The following is an 11,822-nucleotide window of genomic DNA, read 5'->3' as shown; positions in this document are numbered from 1 at the left end:
CCATGTTCAAAGTCTGTGAATTCTTGACCATGTTCAAAGTCTGTGAGTTCCGTGGAGCGTCCCATTCTGCTCTCTCATGATGTCATTGATATGGAGTACCTGGCAGTAGGTAGCTGCACAATGCAGCACAGAGCTGGTTGATGTGGTGAATGGTATCTGTGGATCTGAATGCCTATACCAGTTTCTTTGGGGCCTGAGTGCATAAAAACCATCATAAAAGTTAGAAATCTAGATTCCAGATTAGTATTATTTTGTCAAATAAAGGGCGCTCAGCCCAATCATGTCGATTTGTCATTCCACTCCCAGCATCATTGTACATACATTTATCCATTTGCTGCCATGGATTAAGTAGCTAGAATTGTCTGTGAATGCCGTGTGTTTTCGTACTAAGAAAAACCCGGCTTTCCGTTCCAATCTATCACGAAGTCTTTTGGCAATCTGCGCAGCACTCAGAATGGGCCTGTATGTGTTTGGTAGAAATCAGACACGTGTTCTTCAGACGATAGTTTCGTTGTTTTGTCCGTCAGTAGCTCAGCAGAGTGGGAGGGGAAGAGCAGAGAGGAGCTTAAAGAAATGTCTAGGGATATGAAGATAAAGTGGGCCTGGTTGTGAGAGTAAGTGGCGTAGCTATTGAAATGGAAGAAGGAGCAGCAGCAAGGGAGATCTGCTGGATTGTATGGGGAAGTTGCAGTGGTGGATATTCAGCAGAACAATGGTCAGGAACCAGATGTCTTCAGCTGTAGGGGGAGGGTGGAGGAAATTGATGGGATGGATGGGCTGGTCAATGTGGTGAATGGGGACAGTGAGCTCAGGATTGGTGAGAGGGGGTTTGGCTTTGCATTTGGAGGAGTGGGTGGGGTGGAATTCGTAGCAGGTGTTGCAGGAAGGAGGAGACCAAGGTTAGGACATTGTTTAAGGTCGTGGGAGGCACTCCACGAGGTAATGGTGGATGCAGGGCAAGTAGAGGTGTGTCCACGATGAAATTCGTTGTCCACTGGCAATAGGAGTCACTGAAATGGGGAAATAGACAAATATGGAGGGTGGCTGTGATGAGGACAGGGGGACGCCGGCGGCGGCGGTGGTGGTGGGGAGCACCGGGCGGCAGCCGGCAGACAGATGGCAAAGGCACCTTGAGAGTAGCCCGGGTGGCATAATCCTCCGATTTGGAAGTGAGGGGATCCAACCCTCGAGATGTTAATTTTATTCCCTTACTGAATTCAATCCCCCCTGGCGATAGACGCGTAAAGCCCAAATAAGAAAAGAGAAAAAAAAACACATTATGGGAAGATAACAAACGATATAAAAAGGCAATAAAACGGTGACTTTGTTAAAAACGGTAAAATGGCGGAAAAGTTGCAGAAGTTAGAGAAAATATGGGGTTGATGACGCTAATGAAGGCATACAGAAAGTACAGAGGCAAAATTTAAAAAACATGGCGACGTTACGTTTTCTGTTTGCAACAACCATGCGTGTGAGCCCACCGGCGACTGTTTCAACAAACCTAATCGTAGTTCTCCTATCAACACCACCAAGGAACAAAGCCTCGCTACGCCTGCTGTGACATCACAGCTCTGCGACTGAGTTCAGAAACTAGCACTGAAGTAGCGGAAGGGAATGCACATTCGCTATTTGACTAATGATAGAAGTAACGAAAACAATGAAACCTTCAACTAAGAGAGTACTGTATACTGTATCACCTAGATTGTAAATGATGAACTGTGGCGTACCACGATTGAGTGAAAAAGATTTATATAAATATTGGATCCTGTATCTTCAAAGGCAGTTCATATAGTCACCACTACCTACTTTTTAGAATTTTAAGCACTTATAGCGTCACCTTGCTGCTGATTAGATCTTACAATTAGGTAACCAACGCAATATTTCGACTGCCTAAGGAATAATGATTTTCCTCGAATTAAAAAACACTAGGTCCTTCAAAATTCGCCTACAAATAATATAAATCATTTATCCTATTTTTTCAGTCACCACTACCTACTTTTTATGCGATGTAAAATTTTAAGCACTTACTGCATTGCCTTGATGCATATTCGCTTTTATAATTAGGTAACCTTCTACATGATAGTTTAGACTACATAAGTAATAATGATTTTCCTTGATTGTTAATAACATTACACTAGGACCTTAAAAATTCACCGCAAATAATGTAAATCATTTATTAAAAATTTTTTTCATTTAGTAACTTATGAAAAAGGGGCATGTGATACTTAACAAGGTTCACTTTAATAAGTAAATTTCCAGAAAACATTTATTTCACAATTTCTTGTGACAAGGAGTCAGATGTCAAGACCTTTTCATTCTTTTATAAATACTTACTTCTTTTGTCACACACACATCATTTTTTCGTTTTACAGAGTTGTTTAGTAAAATATTTGCACTGCAAGTCAATATACAATGTATGATAGACTCAAGAGTGTGACCTTTTAAACAATGGAAACCAAGAAGTAAGTCTTTTGGCACATTAATGGCTGCTTCTTTCACAAGCACATTTCTTTGATTTACTTGTTGCAGGAACAAATTTTTCCTTTTCTTTATAATTTTTTATAGTGTTAAGTATACATAGGAAACACATGTGACTACATCACTGCTAGGGTATGTTAAACCTCCCCTGTCATTTGCCATTATCAAATCATCTGCTTGTCTTGTTTCTTCAGATGTTACAAACCCTTCACAATATGGACAATTTATTTTAGATGCATTTGGTGTGAGCAATATAATGGAGTAGTGGCCAAGTGTTTTCGTCTATTTCATCAACATCACTATCATCAACTACTACATTTAATAGCTCTGGGTTGTCGATATCTTGAAAGCCTGGGATTCTACAACAAGCAGCATCAACATAATTAGGTCTTACAACATCACCAAACACTTTGGACTTTAATACAAGAGGAAACATACTCTGGGCCCTTAATTTTCCTTGTTCCAAATACCTGCCTTAGCGATACATGGTAACTTCCCCCATTAAGTTGGCGGTATTTCCCAAACCTGTCCTTCAAACTGTTTGTCTGTATTTTCCCAAAGAGCAAATATGTCCTCTTCTTCTCACACAGCCAGTATTCACTAAAATCAATAAAGGCTGCAGTAGTATGTTTGAGAGGAAAGTGTGTTTCTCTGGTCAATTTCTTTCCTCCATTGCAATCTTCCCATGAACACAACCACGAGAGAAAGTTCCTCAAAAAGTCATGAATATGTTTTGAATTGAATCTGTTCTTGGTAAACATTTCTCAGCCTTTTACCCTTCAGCAGCGTTTCAACATTTAATATCAAACCACTGACTTATTATTTTTACAAATGTGGCAATACTCTCCCAGTTTTCAAATTCTTTCTTGCACCTAGTTGTTGCATTGCAACAATTGTCATGTTATTAAAAATACGCAATGCTAATTTCACATTTTGCCATTCAAAAGAATTTGGATATGGTGACTTAAGAGTTAAAGTGCTGCCATACTGCAATAGTTCTCCTTTTTCTAGTAAATGTAGTTCCTTCAGTGCTGTAACAGAAGCAAGACCTCCTTTCAAGCTATCACTAAAAGAAGGAAAGCACAAAATTTGGTCCTTTTCGTTACCCCAGTTGTTCCGTTTACATTTTAAAATGTGTACAGTATCTACAAAATAGTAAATTGGGCGGTCTGCAGAAGTCTGCTCAGGATGAACCTATTTTATCTGTACACTAGGAGGGAGGGGGGGGGGAAAGAAAAGTATGAAATAGCTTCCTTATTAATAGCATTATTGTCAGCTACTACTATTACCTCAAATCCCACTGCTTCTAGTTTAATTGAATTGTGTGAACTGGGAGAATATGCACCACATCTTTGTACACTGAATCCATACTCTGGATCATAAAAACATAAGCACTAGTTGCACACAAAACCACATCTGTGTTAAAAGCACCACCTACAACATTGCCACCTTTATAGTCAAGTTGTGACTTTAAATAAATCTGATCCATCAACAGGACAGTTTTATCATTCACAGATAAAGCACCAACTTTTTGTGGTATGTAACTGAGAAATTGCTCACTCTGATTTTGAATGATTGGGTTAGTTGGAAGTATACTGCAAAGTTTTGACAAAGTACTGGGACTTGAAATGGAAAAATTACGAGCACTCCTAAAAACCTATATGCATGTGGACTGATAGAATAGGCTAATGACCATAAAATCATTGAAACACTCCCGTACCTAATCTGTGTTGGACTATTAAATCTTGGAAATGAAACTTGTTCCTTCAAAAATTTAATTTTATGCTCACTTTCTGGTAATTTTTCTTACAAGTTTTCCAAAATGTCTTCAATGCAAGACAAACTTGCCTCAAATGGAGCCTCATTTATATGAAACATCACATACAACTCTTTCAAAATATTGCTAACTGTACCAGTATCACTTACTTGGTTTGATAATTTAATCTTACCAGCACAATTTAGCTCAGCTTCCTTCACAAATGCACTTAACACTAAATCACTATTTATAACGACATGACACACAACACTTAGATAAGGAGCATCCTTTAACACCCATGACCCAGTCACTGTGCTTTTCACAATCAGATAATTTTGATTTAAAATCTTCTAAACTAGCAAATGAACTCTTCTCCATCATTTTTTGTGTGATTCCACACTCTGCTCCATGACTTTCTCAAGTGCTTGGTTCCCCAAACGTTCGCGACCCTCTGGATCTTCTCGAGCTGGTGCTTGTTTTGAAGATAAATACGTAGGTCTTCCTGGCAACTTTGATGGTACAGCATCTGCAAATAGAGAGAGATAAACATGAGATTCGTATAGCAATGTTTAATGATCTTACATATTTAACAATATCGTAAGAAAATTAAGGAACCTGTACTTTAATCTGTAAACTGATTACAAGTACCCTTTACGATAAATTTTCACGAACGTTTCTTTAAACGTGGACGGTCCAAAGGTGCTGTAAACTGTAAAGAGTTTGCCAGTTTTGGGTCGTAAGCACTGGTAATTTTCTCAATGTCGTCTACAGTGAAATGCAGTTCACATATCTGAAAAGAAGCATATATTTTACTGTTAACGTAAGGCAGAATGTAAACTGACAAATGAAATCTAACTGAGGACTGCATAAAGTGAGCTTAAAAGTATTATGCTTCGTTATAGATAGGCTATTGATTTGAATATTCAGTTCTGTGACATAACAGTATTAAAAAGGGTAACAATATAGAAATAAATTTAAATTACAGATACTTACAACGAACTGTTTACTGGGTTCCCAGTCATTCCTACGAAGTGCAGCGATCCGTTTCAATCTTAATGCTTCATCAGACGGGAATGAAAAGACGCTAACTTTTAAACCGTTGTCGTAGTTTCCTCTACAATAGGGCATACAGCACTTGCATGGCATTTTGAGCACATGCTCAATAACAATCCGAATCGCATATGACAGTGAGAACAAGATTTCCGCCACAAATGTTACAAAAACAAAGCCATGCTTTCAGTCATTGCTACGAAAACAAACCAATGCAATGACCACGCTTCCAAACATGAAACACCGCTTCTACCACAGATAGCACTGCTCAACTGCAGAACGCTAACGTCACAGCTCCCACAGAATTGTGTGCGTAAGCTTTGTTTTTAGGAGTAGTTGCTACAATGTGACTCGGTTTCGGCCAGTCACGAATTGCAGACGGAGCTAAAATGATCGCCATATTTTCTGAGGTGGCGCCTCGCAGTAACATCTGTTGGCAGCGCCAAGCAACACTGAAGTATTCAAGCGCTGCTTATTTTACTTTACAAGTTCAGCACGAAAATATTGAGAGTAAGAAACAATTCCGTAGTTATATCAAGTATTTATTTCTATACTGCTAATAAAATAGCAATAACCACCCTCGCCCTTGGTTTGTCTGTGAAGAGTATATTTCATACCCACAAAATTTCTTGGTAAGGTATTCTTTAGATATGGTAACTTCTCCTGTAAGTGACACCCACGCCCCCATCGTCTGCGTCTTCCGCTGCTCAGGGTGGTCCTGCCCCCCGCCATCTCCCCACCCAGTGGTGTCCACGAAACCTTCCAAGCGCCCGAATGCTGACCCTTCCCCCGAAGTCTCCTCCAAAAAAACCCCCAATCCCCGTGACCCACCCACTCCCATGGACGCGGCCCCGACCCCCGCCCCCGCCACGCCTGCCACCCACACCTTTGTCCTCTCCAATCCTGACCCTCAATTCCTTGATGCCCGCTCCCTCACTCTCGCCATCCGGAAATACTGCCCCAATGCTCCCATCTCCCAACTGATTCCTCGCAAGGACTCGGTCCTCATAAAATCCCCCAATGCTTCCTTCCACACCGACCTCCTCTCCCGCATCCCTCGTATCCAATTTGGCCAACGTGCAACCCTCACCCCCTACCACACCCCGTCCTCTCCCCGTCAGCCTCAACCTCCCCGACGTCCGCCGACCTTCACCGCTGTGATCACGAAGCTTAGCCCCGTGATCACGGAGGCTGAGGTGTTGGCGGAACTCAACTCCCGGCCCGACATCGAAATCCGCTCGGCCCGTCGCATCTTCAATGATGCCGGGCCGACTTTTCTCATGCGGATATTCACTGAATCCTCCTCCTCCATTGACCGCCTCCTCACCGAGGGAGCCCTCATCTACAATCAGCGCCATAAGGTGGACCACTCCCGTTCCCCAGTCCAATCCTACCGCTGCCAACACTGTCTCACCTACAACGACCACGTTACCTCTGCCTGCAAGAACCCCCCTACTTGTCCCCACTGCAAAGCTTCCCACTTCCTCAAGCATTGCCCCAACCTCACCTCTCCCCCCTCCTGCAACACTTGTAATGAACCCCATCCTACCTTCTCCTCGAAGTGTAAAGCGAAACCTCCTCCAGTAACCCCTGAGCTCACCGTCCCTGTCCGTCCTGTTGATGACCCCATCCACCCCAACAACTCGCTCCGCCCTCCCCCTACTGCTGAGGACATCATCCGTTTCACCACCATTGTGCTCCAAAACATCCACCCCTTCCAGCGCTCCCACACTCTTTCCCAAATCGCCCTCGCTGCCCATTCCATCTTCCATCTTACCACCTATGCCACTTACTCCCACAACCAGGCCCACTTCACCTTCACCCCCCTCACCACCCTCGTCTAACTCTCCACTCCCATGGTACAACAACCGTACCGTATCCTGTACCACAACGTTCGCTCCCTGCCCACCCACAAACTCCTCTTCCTCCACACCCTACGTCAGCACCGCGTGGATGCCTTCGTTCTCAATGAAACCTTCCTTCAGCCCCGTATCTCCGTCTCCACTGCCCCTTACACCCTACATCGCACCGATAACCCGTACCCTCTGGCACGTGGCGGAGTTGCTATAGGCCACCTCAAGCACCTCCCAGTCCGGCCCCAACCTCTCCTTAACAATCCTGCCGAGCATCTCACCCTCAGCCTCTTCTTCCCCGCCCTTACCATCACCTGTGCCACCATTTATGTCCGCCCTCGCACCCCCATCCCATACGATTTCCTGGCCCACATTGACCGCACCTTCTGCACCTACGTGATTGCCGCCGACCTCAATATCCACAGCCGTGATCCTGCCGACCTCCGGCGGTGGCATCAGTTTCTCACCACTCTCCAGGGAGACCTGGTTCCCCTGCCCCAGCACACCCGGCCCGAATCCAACACCACTCCTGATGTAGTCCTTGCCTCTCCCAACCTTCTTGGGCGCATCACCGCGGATGTCCTTGACCTCATTGGCAGTGACCATGCTCCTGTCCTCCTCACTATCTCTACCGGTCGCCATCCCCGCCACACTCCTCGCCCTGACGTCCCTCCTAAACTTGTCCATGATTACTCCCGTGCCAACTGGGATGCCTACCGGGATTCCATTCACACCCAGGTTGACAGCCACGCCCTTACCCTCCAGTCTCCTGATGACATCTCTCGCACTGCTGCCTTCCTGCACCAGACCTTGTCTGACGCCGTCGCCACCCATATCCCCACCAAAGCCATCCACCCTCACCTTCCTGCCCTTCCACCACAGGCCGTCCTTCTCCTTCGGGAGTCCCGCCGCCTCTACCGCTCTTTTCTCCGCACTCGTGACCGGGATACACTTACCCGCCACCGGCAATTACAGCGACACATCCGCAACCTGCTTGTTGCGAAGAAACGCCGAGCCTGGCGCCAGACATGTACACACCTCAACACCACGCTCCCCATCAACTCTTCCAAGTATTGGTCTGCTTTCCACCGCCTTACTGGGAACCACCCCACCCCCCAGTACCCTCTCCTCCTTAATGACCGTCCCTTTCCTGACAACCTCAGTAAGGCCAACCACTTTGCCTCCCACCTCTCTGATGTTTTTTCCATCCCAGATGATCCCCACTTTGATTATTCCCTCTTCCCTGATGTTGTGGACCGTACGGATACCTCTGTTCCTCCCCTTGCTCCTAGCTTCCAGTACTTGGGCCACACCCCCCCATCTGCACTTAACACTCCCATCACTACACAGGACATCAGCCTCACACTCCGCACTAAACGCAACACTGCTCCCGGCCACGACTGCGTTACCTACCGCCACCTCAAACACTGCCCTCCCTCCTTCCTTTCCCTCCTTGCCGCCCTCTACAATGTCATCCTTGCCACTGGCTTCTATCCCGACCTGTGGAAAACCTCCCGTATCCTGATGTTCTCCAAACCCAATAAGCCTCCATCTGATGCCTCTTCCTATCGTCCTATCTGTCTCACGTCGGTGTTCAGCAAGCTCTTGGAATCCATCCTTTCCCGGCGCATCCATCTCCACCTCCACCAAAACCACCTCCTCCCAAACACCCAATGTGGCTTTCGACCTTCCTTCTCTGCTGATGACCAACTCCTCCGCCTCACTCATCTCCTCTCCCTCCAGCTTAACTCCCGTCGCTCCGCCATTTTTGTCTCACTTGACCTTGAAAAGGCGTACGACCGTGTCTGGCATCCCGGTCTCCTGTTTAAACTCCAAACCTACGCCCTTCCTATCAACTACATCCGTCTGGTGGCCTCCTTCCTCTCCCGCCGCCCCTCCTACGTTACCATCCATCATGCCAATTCCCGCACCTTCTACCCCTCTGCCGGTGTGCCCCAGGGCTCTGTCCTCTCCCCTCTCCTCTACCTCCTGTACACGGCCGATATGCCCCAACCCCCCCCTCCAGTGCACCTCTTGCAATATGCTGATGACACCGCATTCCTCGCCCTCGCTCCTACCCTCCAACGGTCCCAACGCCTTCTCCAGAATCACCTTGACCTTTTTTCTGCATGGTGTAACCAATGGCTCCTGAAACTAAATCCTTCCAAGACCCAGGCAATCATCGTAGGTCGTACCACTCGCTCCTTCCGGCTCCTGGATTTCTCCCTTACTGTCTGCGCACGTCCTGTCCGTCTCACCCCCACCCTCACCTACCTTGGCCTCACCATTGACCGTCACCTCACCTGGATCCCTCATCTCCGATCCATCCAATCCAAAGCCCACAACCGCCTCCGCCTCCTCAAACTCCTCTCTGGCCGGACATGGGGGTTGCACCCCTCCACCATCCTCCACACCTACAAATCCTTAATCCGTCCCATCCTCTGTTATGCCAGTCCTGCCTGGATATCTGCCCCCCCCAAATTCTATCAGTCCCTCCAGATCCTTGAGCGTCATGCACTCCACCTCGCCTTCCGTATCCGCCTCCCGTCCCCCACGCGGATCCTCTATGATCTCATTCCTTTCTCCCATCTGCTCCTCTTCCTCGAACATATCCGCATCCTCTACACCTCCCGCCGTCTTGAACCCCCTCACCCCCTGGTTGCTCCTCTCCTCTCCCATCCTCGCCCCCTGCCCCGGCTTCACCGTTGTGTCCCCCCTACCCTCCATCTCTACACCCTCCATCTCCTTTCCCAAGGTGGCTTCCGTCAACTCCCCCTCCCGGATGATGCCCTCTCTCCCTCCATTTATCCTTCCTATCAACTCTGATCCTCCCTCCCCCTCCTTTCCTCTGTCCTTTCCCTGGGCTCCCTCTTCCCCCCCCTTCCGTCCTGTTTCCTCCCCACTACGGCTCTCCCTACCTCCCTTCTCCCCCCCAGTCCTTTTGTATTCCCCTCCTCTACCTACCCCCCTCCCTGTCGCGTCTGCCCCCTACCCCTCTTATGGGTCCTCATCCTCCATCAGCTCCTTTCCCAGTTCCCCCCCCCCTTCGCTTTTACTCTCCTTTCCCCCCTTTTGTTTTCCCATCTCCTGTCCAGTTTCCCCCCACCTGCTCTCGACTGTGGTGTCACCTTTGCCGACTTTTTCGTGCTGTGTTCTAGTGCCTATTCAGTGTTGTGTTGCGAACAGAAACCATGCTGTCGCTGGGTGTGAATTTTATATACTTTGCGAACAGAATCCAGACTGTCGCCGTGTTTTTTTAACTGTCTATTGTTTTCCCTGTCTGCTCCGTATGTATTTTTATTCGCTTCATCATCCCTCTGTTGCTTGTTTAATTTCCCCATTTTCTTTTCGCCTTGTTACTCACTAAGTCCCCGATTTTATCGCCTTTTTTTTATTATTATTTATTCTCCTGCTCTTTGTCAGAAAATCTGTAGGCTGCAGAGCGGCGTCCTAAGCTGCTGCCAGCCCGCCCCCCTTTGGGGGGAATTGAAATTCAATAAAGAAAAAAAAAAAAAACTGTAAGTGACACCCACGCACCCATCGTCTGCGTCTTCCGCTGCTCAGGGTGGTCCTGCCCCCCGCCATCTCCCCCTGCAACCCGTCCCCCTGCCCCCTCTCCACCCAGTGGTGTCCACGAAACCTTCCAAGCGCCCGAATGCTGACCCTTCCCCCGAAGTCTCCTCCAAAAAAACCCCCAATCCCCGTGACCCACCCACTCCCATGGACGCGGCCCCGACCCCCGCCCCCGCCACGCCTGCCACCCACACCTTTGTCCTCTCCAATCCTGACCCTCAATTCCTTGATGCCCGCTCCCTCACTCTCGCCATCCGGAAATACTGCCCCAATGCTCCCATCTCCCAACTGATTCCTCGCAAGGACTCGGTCCTCATAAAATCCCCCAATGCTTCCTTCCACACCGACCTCCTCTCCCGCATCCCTCGTATCCAATTTGGCCAACGTGCAACCCTCACCCCCTACCACACCCCGTCCTCTCCCCGTCAGCCTCAACCTCCCCGACGTCCGCCGACCTTCACCGCTGTGATCACGAAGCTTAGCCCCGTGATCACGGAGGCTGAGGTGTTGGCGGAACTCAACTCCCGGCCCGACATCGAAATCCGCTCGGCCCGTCGCATCTTCAATGATGCCGGGCCGACTTTTCTCATGCGGATATTCACTGAATCCTCCTCCTCCATTGACCGCCTCCTCACCGAGGGAGCCCTCATCTACAATCAGCGCCATAAGGTGGACCACTCCCGTTCCCCAGTCCAATCCTACCGCTGCCAACACTGTCTCACCTACAACGACCACGTTACCTCTGCCTGCAAGAACCCCCCTACTTGTCCCCACTGCAAAGCTTCCCACTTCCTCAAGCATTGCCCCAACCTCACCTCTCCCCCCTCCTGCAACACTTGTAATGAACCCCATCCTACCTTCTCCTCGAAGTGTAAAGCGAAACCTCCTCCAGTAACCCCTGAGCTCACCGTCCCTGTCCGTCCTGTTGATGACCCCATCCACCCCAACAACTCGCTCCGCCCTCCCCCTACTGCTGAGGACATCATCCGTTTCACCACCATTGTGCTCCAAAACATCCACCCCTTCCAGCGCTCCCACACTCTTTCCCAAATCGCCCTCGCTGCCCATTCCATCTTCCATCTTACCACCTATGCCACTTGCTCCCACAACCA

At 48.1% G+C, this 11,822-nt stretch overlaps 1 protein-coding gene across 1 annotated transcript; it reads right to left on the bottom strand.

Moving 5' to 3' along the window:
* Positions 1-4,460: 4,460 nt before the first annotated feature.
* On the bottom strand, positions 4,461-6,125 carry LOC124553369. Its single transcript, XM_047127241.1, has 4 exons — positions 5,902-6,125; positions 5,228-5,348; positions 4,907-5,024; positions 4,461-4,760 (listed from the first exon to the last, which is right to left on the bottom strand). The coding sequence occupies exons 1-4, from the start codon at positions 6,123-6,125 to the stop codon at positions 4,612-4,614; spliced, it is 612 nt and encodes a 203-aa protein (XP_046983197.1). The 3' UTR covers positions 4,461-4,611.
* Positions 6,126-11,822: the final 5,697 nt, after the last annotated feature.

Source organism: Schistocerca americana, chromosome 11 (assembly GCF_021461395.2).
Source record: "Schistocerca americana isolate TAMUIC-IGC-003095 chromosome 11, iqSchAmer2.1, whole genome shotgun sequence".
Classification (NCBI taxonomy): Eukaryota; Metazoa; Arthropoda; class Insecta; order Orthoptera; family Acrididae; genus Schistocerca; species Schistocerca americana.
This window is presented reverse-complemented; position numbering and strand designations above follow the sequence as displayed.

Bases quoted from the DNA above. Each gene is read 5' to 3' on its own strand.
- LOC124553369 (XM_047127241.1), bottom strand. From the start codon at position 6,125: ATGGGAGTGGGTGGGTCACGGGGATTGGGGGTTTTTTTGGAGGAGACT. The intron at 5,025-5,227 runs GTAAGTATCTGT...GCTTCTTTTCAG, and splicing joins AACCCAGTAAACAGTTCGTT to ATATGTGAACTGCATTTCAC. The intron at 4,761-4,906 runs GTTCGTGAAAAT...CTCTATTTGCAG, and splicing joins CCGTCCACGTTTAAAGAAAC to ATGCTGTACCATCAAAGTTG.